This window comes from Uloborus diversus, chromosome 7 (assembly GCF_026930045.1).
Source record: "Uloborus diversus isolate 005 chromosome 7, Udiv.v.3.1, whole genome shotgun sequence".
NCBI lineage: Eukaryota > Metazoa > Arthropoda > Arachnida > Araneae > Uloboridae > Uloborus > Uloborus diversus.
This window is the reverse complement of record NC_072737.1, coordinates 38,389,539-38,403,572: the sequence shown is the minus strand read 5'-3', so window position 1 is coordinate 38,403,572 and position 14,034 is coordinate 38,389,539. Positions and strand designations below refer to the sequence as shown.

Sequence of the window (14,034 nt, the reverse complement as noted above, 5' to 3'; positions counted from 1 at the left end):
ATGGCCGATATGCTTCAACGCTTCAATTTCAAGTTTTAGTAACTGTTATGAACTCAAAAAATTAAAAAAAAGGACACAGGTCTTTGTTGACGAAAGAAAACTATGACGATTCTTTAATAAAGGTGAATTATAGTAAAAACAAGATTAGTGAAAAAAACAAATAGTGAAAAAATTTCCAAAGGGTAGCGTAGACTAAAAAGGTATGACGTAATGACAGTTTTGTCAATGTTTAAAAGGAATGTTAAAAAATGAGCCCTTAAAAAAAGGTACATAAGAAATATTAACAAAGCAGTTTATATTTTTCAGTGTAATTTACTATATTGCACGGAAAAAAGAGTTTTATAAAATATCGAATGAAAATAAAGTAAAAGTTTTACTTTTACTTATTTATTTAGTTTGAAATATTAACAACCATCACAATGTTTTTCTAATTAACTACGCATTTTCAGAAAAGTTGAAAAAAATTTCCCTTCTTTGGAACTAAGACCTTATTCGAGAAAATTATCCGAATTTTTCGCATACCCCACTACGAGTCGGCGATTGTAGAGAAAAAAAACAGTAAATTCAAACACTTTTACTTGGTTTAATGCTGATTATGTCACCCGGGGCGGCATTTTGTAGTACCCCCACCCCCGGGTCTCAACTCTCAAAAAAAAAAAAATGTTTATGCAAACATGAAATTCATACAATTGTCAGAAATAAATTTCAATTTTTGTGGTAAATCGAAAATTTACATAAAAAGACAAGTAAAATTATGAACACATTTTTTAAAATTGCCCCCGCAACACTGTAATCAATTTTCTTTAAAATTCGATAAATTGAGCCATTTAAGATTTTTGGGGGAAATTTATCAGAATTGCATTTTTTTTTTTTTTTTATAAGCTCTGACTACTTTGAGTTTCATCCTTCCCCCCTTCCCAGGAAGGTGTAATCTGGAGTGGACCGCTCCCTCCTTCCGCTCCCGTGGTGACGCTTCCGATTACTTTATATATGATATATCATCTAATTTGTTTTTTCTAAGATATTTAACTTAAGTAAAGCAAAGCAAAACCAGTTTTATTACTTTTTTTGAACGAAATATTTTTGTTAGCTTTGATAGATATCAAACCTTGTTTTAATTGAAAAAGTATTTTTTAGTGTTGAAAATATTATTCTTTTGTAACTTAACCCTTTTTACTCGACAAAATGATTCAAATTTATTACATGCCCCATCACGTGTCGGGGATTGTATAAATAAACCGGTAAATGCGATAAATATTGAATAACTGATCACATTTACCAAGTTTATTGGTGATTTTGCATAATCACCGGTAATTATATACAATCACCAATTTATCACATTTACCTTAATATATATATATATATATATATATATATATATATATATATGTTACGGCCATAGCCATACCCATATTTTTCAGTATATTTTCGTAAAAATTTGAGGTGCTGTCAAATAAAAGGTATTTATATTTGTCTTCATTATTTTTATTTAAAAAAGAAAAAGAAAAAAAAAACGTCGGTTGATACACATTTATTGGTTTATAAAATAACCACGTGCGCATTAGTATCAACATTGTCATATAATGTATTGAGACTCCTTGACGTTTAATATGCATTTTATTTTAGTTGAATTTGGGAACCAGCTTTTCGTTACAACATTTATCGCTTCTTTAGTCGTTCTGACAATATTTTAAAAACCTAAAGTCACGTTCACTTACAATTATATTAAAAGTAACATTTGATGAAATAATTAAATATGCAAGGCTAAACTATATTACACGCCCTCTCTTTTCAATGAAACAATAAAATAAAACGAAAAAAAAGAAAATTAAAAATTCAAATTTATCTTAAAGTTTCAAAGCAAAATAAAAAGTCAATCATAGTCTTTAAAACGAATTGGTGGTCCAGTAGCTCTTTTGGGTCTCGCCATTTTAGGAGTAACTGAACAGCTTGTTTCGCTGGGGTGGAAAAGTCTAACTTTCTTGGTCTTAAGTGTGTTGCTTCTAGAGGAAAATAAAGGCCTTAGTAAAATTGTCTTCTGGGGTACCACTGACCTTAAGCGTCTTCCCATCAACATTTCTGCTGGAGAAGGCAATTTAAATTTTGGCGTGTTATTGTACTCAAAGATTGCTAAATTAGGATCGCCTCCTGAAGCTCTGAATTTCAAAAGAATGTTCTTCATTGTCCCTATTGATCTTTGGATCATTCCATTAGATCTTGGATATCTAGGAGACGATATTATAGATTGAATATCATATGATTTCAAAAATGACAAATATGCTTGGCTGTCAAACGGTGGGCCATTGTCTGAATGTATTTTCTGTGGAATTCCATGTGTACGAAATATTTGTTTAAGTGCACTGATCACTGCTGTAGCTGTTTTCATGTTAAGCTTCCTCAGTTCTATAAATTTTGAATGGTAATTACTTGTAAGAAGTTATCTCCATCCAAATGCATAAAGTCTACGCCTACTTCTTCCCGAGGTAGTTTTGGAATATCATAAGGCACTAATGTCTCTTTCTGATTTGCAGTTTGGCGCTCTTGGTAGACTTGGCATCGCTCCACGTAATCTTTAATATGTTCTCTCATTTTCGGCCAGTACAAAGATATTTTAGCTTTATTTTGACATGTAGTGATACCTTGGTGTGCAGAATGCAGTTTAGCTAACACATAAGATTGCATGGTCTTTGGCACAACAAGTCTATGTCCAAGAAAAATCAAGTCATTACTATCATGTAACTCTTCTTTAAAATTCCAATAAGGTCGTAGGTTTTCTGGAACTTGACTAAATTGTTTTGGCCATCCATTTTGTATTAACAACTTTAATATGGATAGATCTTCATCCTCCTTTACAGCATGTTGCATTTCAGTTGTTCGTTCATCTGTTGTTGATAGAATCGTATGTACAGTTGCAGCTCCTCCCTCCAAGAAACTTGTGTCTGCATAGACCTTAGTAGGACTTCTAGACAAAGCATCTGCTACATAAAGTTTCTTCCCTGGGACATATACAAGTTTAATTCTGTATTTTAAAAGTTCAAAAAGCATTCTTTGCAATCTTGGCGAAAAATTTTCAATTGGTTTTTTCAACAAACCAAGAAGAGGGTTATGATCTGTCTCCACAACTGTATCAGTACCATATATAAAGTAGTGAAATTTTTTACAACCATTCACAACAGCTAAAAGTTCTTTCTCTATTTGGCTATATCTTAGCTGAGTATCATTAAGCGCACACGATGCATAGCAAACTGGGTGGTCTCCTTGTAGTAAAACTGCTCCTAAACCGTATTGGCTAGCATCAACAGAAACAGTAGATTTTAAATCAGGATTATAGTACGCTAAAACAGATGCAATGGATACACATTTCTTCAAATTTTCAAACACTTTTTGTTCATTACTAGTCCAAACAAATTCACTCTTCTTACTCAGTAGTTTTCTCAATATTCCTGTTCTGTCTGAGAGATTTTCGATGAATTTTCCTAGGTATGTAATCATTCCTAAAAATCTCTGCAATTCTGTTTTATTAGTAGGTGCTTTGAAATCAACAATAGCTTTAATTTTATCGTCATTAACTGAAACTCCTTCATTAGTTAAGTTATATCCTAAATATTTAACAGACTTTTGTTTAATTTGACTTTTCTCTTGGGAGAGTTTCAAACCAGCTTCTTTTGCTCTGTTTAAAACTGCTTTAAGTCGTCTATCATGTTCCTCTTCAGTTTTACCAAAAACTAAGATATCATCAATATAGACAAGTATACCCTCTAAATCTCTAAAAATAGATTCTATCGTATTTTGATATACTTCAGGAGCGCTCGATAAGCCATAAGGTAATCTACGAAACCTGAACCTCCCAAATGGAGTGGCAATTGTACATAAATTTGAACTTTCTTCATCTAAGGGTATCTGTAAAAATGCTGAAGATGCATCCAGAACTGTAAAAATAAGCTCTGTTGTGTAGGAATAGGATAGTGTTCTCGTTTAACGTATTTATTTAACATCCGAGGATCCATGCAAATTCTAATTTGATTATTTGGTTTCTGAACTATCACTATAGGATGTACCCAATCAGTCGGCTCAACATCCTTTTCTATGACACCTTGGTCTACCATTTTATCGAGTTCACGCTTCACTTTCAATTTTAGTGAATATGGAATTATTCTCGGAGCTGAAATTTTGGGTTCAGCTCTGGCATCGAGCTTGATCTTATACACGTATGGTAAACACATCTTGGAAATCTTTAAAAATATCCTTACCAAGCACAGAATCAACATGAACTGATGACTTTCTATGAACAAATCCCATTTTTTCACATGCTTCCTAATAAAGCACTTGACTCTTGGTCAACAATAAAAAATTCAATCAATTCTGATTTATTTTTAAATTTACACATCAGTTTAGAGGTTCCTATAACTTTCAGTTTATGCCCCGTGTATGATGTTAACTTTCTCCCTGTTTTTTCTAAACTCTCATTTTTCTTCACATCTTTAAAGATCCTGAAAGGCAAAACATTAACCTCGGCTTCAGTGTCAATTTTGAGAGATACTTCTTTATGCAAATCATTTTCTCTCCATTCTGACTTTAAAGTATTAATTTGACATTTTACTGAGTCTAGTTTAACTGAATTGTCTTCGTTTTCATTTGATGTCGAAAAATTATGATTAACTGTTAAGTTCATTTATTTTCCTCTTTTTCTTCATTTTACATGCAACGGAAAAATGGTTCAAAAGAGAACAATTATAGCACTTTTTTCCATACGCTGGGCATTTTCTGTAATCATGAACCGTTTTACATTTGGAACAAATTTTTTCCACCTTGCGATGGTTGTCATTATTTCCTTTATGTCTTTTAAAAACTTTCCCGTTTTTATTTTTATCCTTAACGGCACCTATGTCTATCGGATTACAGCCCAAATGTTCACTCATAATCTGAATTTGTTTAGTACTGGCTTCTTTTGCCCTACAATACTCTATAGCTTTTTCCCAATAGTTAGCTCGATAAATTTTTCAGATTTGTGACAAATGAGTCAACAGATTCACCTTCCTTCTGCCTGCTATTAAAGAATTTATAACGTGCAATCACAGTATTTGTCCTTGGCTGAAAATAATTGTCGAAAGCATTTAAAACTTCGTTGAAATGATTTCCAATTGCTTCACTAAGTTTGAAGCTATTAAATATGTCTATACATTCTTCGCCCATTATTCCCAATCATAAAGCTACTTTCATTTTATCTGGCTTCCTTATTTTATCGGATGCCTTCAAATAAAGCATAAAACGTTGCTTAAATTTACTCCAATTCTCGGGCAAATTGCCGGATAATTTCAATACTTGAAGGTGCTTTCAACTCCATTTTTAAGGTACACTAATCTTTAATCAAGCATTAAAAACTCAGTTTCGCAATAGCCAGAATATATCTTTTAACTGACCTTTTATTGTATTGCATAACTACTACAACCTTTATCATGTCAAAATTGCTGAATTTAGGTTCGTTTTCAGCTGCCACCATGTCATATAATGTATTGAGACTCCTTGACGTTTAATATGCATTTTATTTTAGTTGAATTTGGGAACCAGCTTTTCGTTACAACATTTATCGCATCTTAAGTCGTTCTGACCATATTTTAAAAACCTAAAGTCACGTTCACTTACAATTATATTAAAAGTAACATTTGATGAAATAATTAAATATGCAAGGCTAAACTATAGTACAAACATATTACAATCTATTCAAGTTTATGAAACCGAATACTATACTTTCTGAACAAAAGTATACTTTTTTGCCGAAACATGTTAAAAAATAAATCGACACTCCTATTTGAGTTATTTACTTACTTACTCAAGCGATTCATTCAGCATTTAATGGAAACTCATAATGAAAAAACGAAAAAATATTTGAATATTTCAACAAATCATGGAAAGCAAAACATATGATGCTGAAAACCCAAACAATAAAGAATTTTTTGTTTTCTGAAAAACAGCCTGACATGAAAAAGTGAAAACTATTCAAATTCTCGTTCTAAGAATTAAATGAATACATGAATAATATATTTTTTACAACCGTTGAAGTTAAGTTTGTATCGGGTGAAAAAAAATCTTATTACACTGTACACTTAATGAGAGAAAAAACCTTCTAGAAGTTATTTTCTAGGTAAACTTACTAACTTTTTACTTATGACAAGAATTTATTTAAAAGTAAACATGTTGTTTTTGAGAGATATAGTGCTCTCTATAAATTGCGTTTCTTAGATAGATTGCATTGGTATTATTCATTATTTTCATATTCATTTTCTTCTTCATTCACTCTTTTACTAACTTACTTCACTCTTCATGTATTATATAATTTTTCGTTTATTGTTTCAGTATCTTTTCATTTATTTATAAAACCTTTGATTTATTGATCATTATTTTATCTATAAGTTGCTTTTCTTGGATAGATTGCATTGGTATTATTCATTATTTTCATATTCATTTTCTTCTTCATTCACTCTTTTACTAACTTACTTCACTCTTCATGTATTATATAATTTTTCGTTTATTGTTTCAGTATCTTTTCATTTATTCATAAAACCTTTGATTTATTGATTCATTTGATTGAAAATATTTTTTAATAATCGAATAAAAAACATTTCAGAAATATTTTATTTTTCACTTTGCTCCCCCCCCCCCCCCCCCCACTTTTTTTGAAGATGGAAAGTTTATTGCAAAAGATAAAAAATATTGTTTCAATGCAAGTGTTATTACAAAATACAACGTTCCTTCTTTCAAAACAAATTTTCAATTTTTTTTATTTTGAAAAAGCTTAGTTTTCTTACTATTTCACTTTGCCCCACATTCCCGTACATCCCTAGCGAAAGTGGGAGTCGCACCCTTTATCTGAAGCGTATTAAGCTACCACTCAGACCGTAGCTTATAATAATGCATTGAGAATATTGTCCCGTAGATTAAGTACACACTACACTGTAAAGATGAAATCAGTTTTAACTTTACTAATAATAAAGCTGAAAGTCTCTGTATGGATCTCTGGATATCTGTATGTCTGTTACGCGCACAGCGCCTAGACCGTTCAGCCCATTTTCATAAAATTTAGCACAAAATTAGTTTGTAGCATAGGGCTGAGCACTTCGAAGCGTTTTTTTTTTTTTTTTTTTTTTTTTTTTCGAAAATACGATTTTGTTCATTTTCTATTACAATTTTAAGAACATTTTGCCGGGTAAATTATTATAACGTGGATAAACAAATTACCATAACGTGGATTAGCAAATTGCTATAACATGGACGAGCAAACTACCATATGCGACCATGGGCGAACAAATGAACATAGCAAATTGGCGAGAATTCATCATCTATTATTTTGAAATATACAGGCGAACCAAATGACCTTTTAATTTTCTACTACGGGAAAAGCCGTGCAGGTACCGATAGTTCCTAATAAGCGAGCTATCAGACTACAAGATCGCAACTGCCAACTCTCAGCTTAAGAGAGGGTTTGTATACAGAAACTGAAGACCATTCGACAGCAATGCAAACTAAGCCAATTTACACATACAGTAAAACCTGTGAAGTTGACCACCCTTGTAAGTTGACCACCTGTCTAGTCTTAGTTGACCGCTTTTTTCAGGCACGGAACTAGCCCTTATCATATAAAATCAACCTCTGTAAGTTGACCACTAAAGTAGTGCACCGTGAGTGGTCAACTTACACAGGTTTCACTGTATTTACATATTTCTACGAACTTGGAGAAAAGAAGGAAAGTGAAAGGGAACTGAACAGAAAGTTGGACCTAAACTGCCCCCCCCCAAAAAAAAACAGCTCTCAATGCTGATATCTTAAAATAAAACACATTGAAAGCTTTACATCCTATTAATATAATACACTGGTGGACAATTGCTAAGGACGGCTGGCAATATCAGCCTTAGGAACCACAAAATGAAAGGCAAAGAAAATCGAAATTAACATAAGTGTGGGATATGGAAATATGTGTTGTGCGTATGCAAATTTTACATTCATGACGTTGCTCGTTATGTGATAGCGCTGATAAGCGATATAAAGGATTTGGCGCGTTTCCACTATTGTTGTTCAAAAGCAGGGTTTGACGGGAAAGAATCAATTGACGAACTTGAATTTTTCGGTATGTCTTCCCGACATCCCTTAATAGATTTTGCGGGTAGCCGTAATGTTGCCAAGATTTAAGAAAATCAAAAAGTGTTAGTTGATACCAGGGAGTTCGACGTTAGCCGCAGGGTTGTTTCGGAGGTTTGGAATTCATTTCAAACAAATGGAATGTGTAGCAAATGTCACGGGATAGGTCATGTACTCAGTACGACGTCAGCAGAAGATTGGTACATAGCGTTAGTAACGAAAATTAACTGGCGCTGCACAACTACTGAGGTAGCAAAGCAGTTTCCTGCTGCTACTAGCTAGAAAATATCCCGAAAAACTGTAGCCAGACGTTAGCAAGTAGTAGGACTACACGCATGACAACTTGTTTTTCAACCCCATGGTCTACAAGTCAGCGTTTCTCCCGTTTGTAATGAGGTCGTCAGCATTACAATTGGAGAGAAGTCGACTGAGCCTGTGTACTATTCTCAGATGACAGCAGATTCAGTCTGTCGTCTAATTGTTAACGACAACTTATCTAGCGTGAGAGTGGTACTGAATACAAGCCGGAAAACACAAAAGATAATGAAAAATATCCTACTATTGGTATCATGGTGTGGACTGGGATCATGATCAATGGCCGTACGGCAGTCATGTGCTGCCAAAAAGACTATGGCTGGCTAGCGATACATTAAGGTTGTTCTGCTACCTCATGTTTGCGTGTCCCGTGGTGCTGTGGGCGATAAATTCGTTTTCGTGAATGACAACGCAACATGTCGTCGAACAGTCACTGTCTAGCAGTGTCTGAAAAGCGAGAATATTCAACCCATTGGATGGCCAGCACATTCTCTAGATCTGATTTCCATTAAAAATGTTTGGAATAATCTGGGACACAGTCTTGCTGGTCGACAACGCCCTTCAATAAACAAGAACACCCTCATCCATGACTGACTCAAAAATGGGATAAAGTACCCCAACAACCGCTGGATATTGTAGTGCAAAACAGCAAACGACGTGTGAAGCTTGCATTGCTCTCTTTGATGGCCATATCCCATATTGACATCTTACGCCGGAACGCCTGGGGACGGTCATTACATTTTTTCACTTTTACGTATAAAGCACAAAATGACCGTTTTGTATTTTGAACACTTTTCAACGCCTTCTAGATTTCAGAGCACAATAAATTATCGTCGTTGTAATGTTCAAGTATTCTGGCATTAGTTTATTTCACTTGCCATCGAATTACACTTACTTTTTTGCGCGCTACATAGCACATTGTGATCCGTCCTTAGCAATTGTCCACCTGTGTATATAAGATTGTTTTTTCTTTAAAAAAGAAAAAATCATTCAACAACTTTTTTAGACTTGGAAATGCTACAACCAGTTGTTTTATTTAAAAATGTCAGCTTTAAAAAATCTTTTGGGTGTAAGATTTAGGAAACTTTATCTTAAACATTGACATCCATTGCTTGCAGTAAAATTTTCTTAAATGATTTTTTTTTTGATGGTCGGGATGGAATGCTCAAAAGAGACGACACCGATGACAAAACAATCGATGCTCTAAATTTGAGTATCGATGTTGTTGAGACATGCGTCCAAAAAAAAAAAACGGTTCAAAATACGCGGTATTTTGTATGTATAGTTTGAAATCAATTGACAAAAATTGACATTGAAATTATTGACATAATTTTGATCCATTTGTAGAAACCATTAGCAAACCCGTTAAGGCGAAGACACGTGTCCATATTTACTAACTGGTCTTTGTGCGCTGTAAAAAGTAAAATAAAAACACATAAACATAACTACAAAAATGGTGCTGATACACTGTAAAAAAATTCCGAAACGTTCCTAAGTATTTCCGTGTAACGTTTCGGGATTTCAATGGTTTTTATCCACCCTCTGGAAAAATCAAGTATCGTTGTCATAACGTTTCCTGAATCGCTACAAGTTGCACGAATTCAGACTTCTCACTGTTGTGAAAAATACTTTTAGCTTGTAGTTTAAAGATTAACGGGAGTTATTTTTAAAGTGTATCGGTGCGATTACAACCCGTCCATGCTGATTAAAGTATGAACTACGATGCTTTGCAAGAATTCCTGGCGAATAAATTCTCGATACTTGCTTGCAATTCCAGCTTAGCTTTGGCCATGTTTGCGTTACTGTTTATGACGCTTCCATAATAAACCAGGAAGGTGCCAAGCCATTTTTCATACCTGCCTAAGTTTACTCTAAAGTTCCAGGAGCACGACTAATTTCAAACGTGAAGATTTCTGAACTTTCCTGGAGGCTCCGGGTTCCAGGATAGTTTCAGGAAAGCTACTGAAGTCTAGCAGAAAACGTTCCTGGTTTTTGTAAGGTATCTTACTGGCAGAAATTGGGCACATCAGCTGGCCATTACTTTCCAGGGACGTTTCTGAATCATTTTTATAGTGTAGTGATAATGATGCTGTCAATGACTGGATGTAAGAAATTGTTTTATTTTATGATTTAAACAAATTATGAACTCTTCAAATTAATAAGTATATGATGAGCACATCTTAAACACATAACATTGAAAAAACAATAAACATAAATAAAATACTTTAACATCGTCTGAAAACTAATGTAAATAACCCATCTTTTTTTTTGCGTCTGAATAACACCAGCACTGAAAATGAAACCTACAGCAACTAAAACAAACTAGCTAGTGAAATTAGGCAATGTTTTCCTTATTGCATCGCATGAAAAAATCCAACTAGCTTGAAAGAGAACAAAAACTAATACGGAATTAATAGATAGAATATAATTCACTTTCGATTGAGTTGCGAGGAAAATTTAGACAAAATAAATTTAAAACACAAAATATACATTTAGAGATAAGTCATTGATAGCAGCATCTCAAAAATACAGTAATAATTATGGACACATTTATTAAAAATTCTATTGGAAAAATAAGTATCTTAGTGTTTGAAAACTAAATAGCTCAGATTTTAAAAATTTGCATTTAGAACGCTTTGAATTTTTCTTGCTTGAAACATGTGAAGACAGCCGTGAGAAATGCAACGCTTGTTTCATAGATTTACATTCGAATGATCAGACACTATCTTTCTACATTTGAGTGAAACTGGTACTTTATAATATACTTTAATTGAACTTACTTACATTCTATTGCACTGAAAACTTGCTTACAGTTGAGTGATTCCATTTCATTGTTGTATGACTGCATTTGGCATTATTTCAAATTATTCACGTTTTTCTCCCATCACATTTCCTAGAATATAATTCGTATTCTTAAAATTTAGAATAGAATTGATATTAATCTTGAAATGTAGTATTTTTGAAGTTGTTTCATTGCGATTTGTCGACTAGATCTCCCTTCTCAAAAATACAAATCAATTTGATTTATATGTCTCTTCGCATTCTAATGCTTGTTTTTTGTGTGATTGTTTTGTCTTATTTTATGCCATTCAATCTATCTTCGGTTTCTGAAGACACTTTAATACAAATTTTAAAATCGTATCACTTTATTGTAGATTACTAACAGAACTTTTGAAAAAAATTTTACTTGTGAATCGAGTTTTCGTGCATTCTAATCCAACGAATACGACTCTAAAGAAATTTCACAACATGTAATATTTTTGCTTGACCAACAATTTTTAATAATCACTTATATAACATCTTCATTTATATCATTAAAAGTAATTGAGAAGGAAATCACTGCAGGAGTGTTTCGGAATATTTTTTGACTCGCAAAGTTATTGTAACAATAAAATTGATTATTTTAAACTTCTCAACTTAAATCCATAACTTCAGTATGATATGGAAATATTTAAAAGATTGTTTCGTAATGTTTTTTTTTCTTTTTTTGACTCAAAAAGTTTATTTAAACAGTAAAATAACCTGCGGCATCATAATACAATAACATGAGGATTTGGGGCGTTTCTGAAAAACTGTTAAGCTTGAGAGGTTAGGTAGATATAAAATAATATAAAAAAATAAAAAAAAACATAAAAGCCCGTCATTAGATTTATTTGTATCATTTCCATGCTTACTTTAAAAAAAAACTGCGGTAGTTATGCAGAGTGTGATACATATCATAAAACATAATACATATGTGTCTCTCCATTGCATTAAGACCATGTGCATTAAGAATATTAATGCACATGGTGTTTATAAAAACTTGCAGTGATAAAGATAATTAATATTTTTTAAACATTTTTTTTTCTGTTGACCCTTATCTTATCAAGTTTTTTCCCTTAAGATAAAATAATAAATAAAGGCATGTCCAGGGTTTCCTGAAATAGACTGACTGATTTCAAAACTTTATAGCATGAAAACGGTTAATGATTAAAAAGAAATCTTTGCAGAACATTCATATGCTGGGCCGTAATTTTTTTCTCCTGAGTTACAAATTTTAGTTCGAAAAACTTTCAACAGATGGCGCTGCAGACAGTAAGCCTTTAAGTCAAAAGAGAAGAATTGAAATTCACTATTTTTCCCTCCGATCGCGAAATGTGGTTGCGGTCGGCGGCAGACATTTGGAAAATATTGCTGTGTAATTTTGTTTATTAAAAACATTTTTCGAAAAACTATGATGTAATTTTCTATCTTTCTTTGATTAACTGTATTACGACCCGCAACGCCATCTATTAGAAGAAATTGAACTAAAATTGGAATACGAGAGACAAAACTTCCGGCCTACAACGTAAATTTTCGGCAGGAATTTTTTTTTTCATTAACCATTTTTCTGTTATAAATTTTTGAAAACAGTCAGTCTATTTCCTTACCCCTTGTAGGTAGCCCTAGTATCAAAAACTGAAACTGAAAATGGCGTCTAAGAAAGAAAAATCTTCCTGATGGAGTGCCGCCAGGGGGGTTTCAAGTCAAAGTCCTCGCTCCGAAAGATCAGATTTACAAAACCACGTATTATCAACAGTTTTTAGGTAACTGCAAGGCATAGTATGCTTTTTTTTTTTTTTTTTTTTTTTTTTTTTTTTTTTTTTTTTTTTTTTTTTTTTACGGGAGAAGAACGAAACATTAAGCATTTATTCTGAAAGGCTTTGAATTTTTTTAAGTTTGCGTTTTGCAAAAAAAAAAAAACATTATATGATATTTAAAAAAAATAAAGATCATTTCCAGATTTTTAGTTGAAAATACATACGAATCATTTATCAAAAGTTGCAAACATTACACACAACTTAAAGGCTTACATGTTAGTATCATTGTTTACCGGGCACAGTTTGAATTGAAAGGAGTATTGTTTTCCAAAATACTTTGTTTTCGTTCTCAGAATATTGAACATTCTAAAAGCGGAGGAATATACAAATTTTATACATATTTTCAGCAAGACTTTTTCGTTGAAATGTTTAGAAAAAACTAACAATAAAAGACGAAGAATGAAAAATAAATCATGCTGAAGTGGATGCGTTTTAAACTTGTCATAAATCATTCAAGCTATATCTTGATACGGTTTTCCTGTTTCAACTTTCATTTTATTATTATTATTAGTACCCCTGAAATAGAAGAAAGAATTTGAAAATGCAGTGCGTTGCTCCTATATCAGTTGCAACTTTTAAAAGTTGAGTTCCAAGAAAGGTGGAAAATTGCGCTCTCTTTGTTTCTAGTTTACCCGTTAAAGTTTCGGAATATGTATTTCATCATATTTATTGCGAAGTAAAATTTCTTGGGAAAGGATGAGAAAAAGAGCCATTTTTCAATGGATGTTTGAAGACAGAATACGTTTTTAAGAAATAATGAATGGACTAGATTTTAAAAGTTTCACTAAATGAATGTCTGAAAGGAGTACCGACAAGCTGTTTACTTAAAAACTCCAAGTTAAATTCATGTATATACATACACTGGTGTGCAAAACTTAAGCAACAAGTGCGGTTTTTGTTATAACTCTACAAGAAATCATCCGACTGACATGAAATTTGTATATGATGTACATTATTTTGTACTTAA

The 14,034-nt window shown here is 32.6% G+C and overlaps 1 protein-coding gene across 1 annotated transcript; it reads right to left on the bottom strand.

Moving 5' to 3' along the window:
- Nucleotides 1-1,873: 1,873 nt before the first annotated feature.
- On the bottom strand, nucleotides 1,874-2,386 carry LOC129226660 (uncharacterized protein K02A2.6-like). The gene has a single exon (XM_054861290.1). It carries the CDS (start codon nucleotides 2,384-2,386, stop codon nucleotides 1,874-1,876), a length of 513 nt encoding a protein of 170 aa, XP_054717265.1.
- Between the last annotated feature and the right edge of the window lie 11,648 nt (nucleotides 2,387-14,034).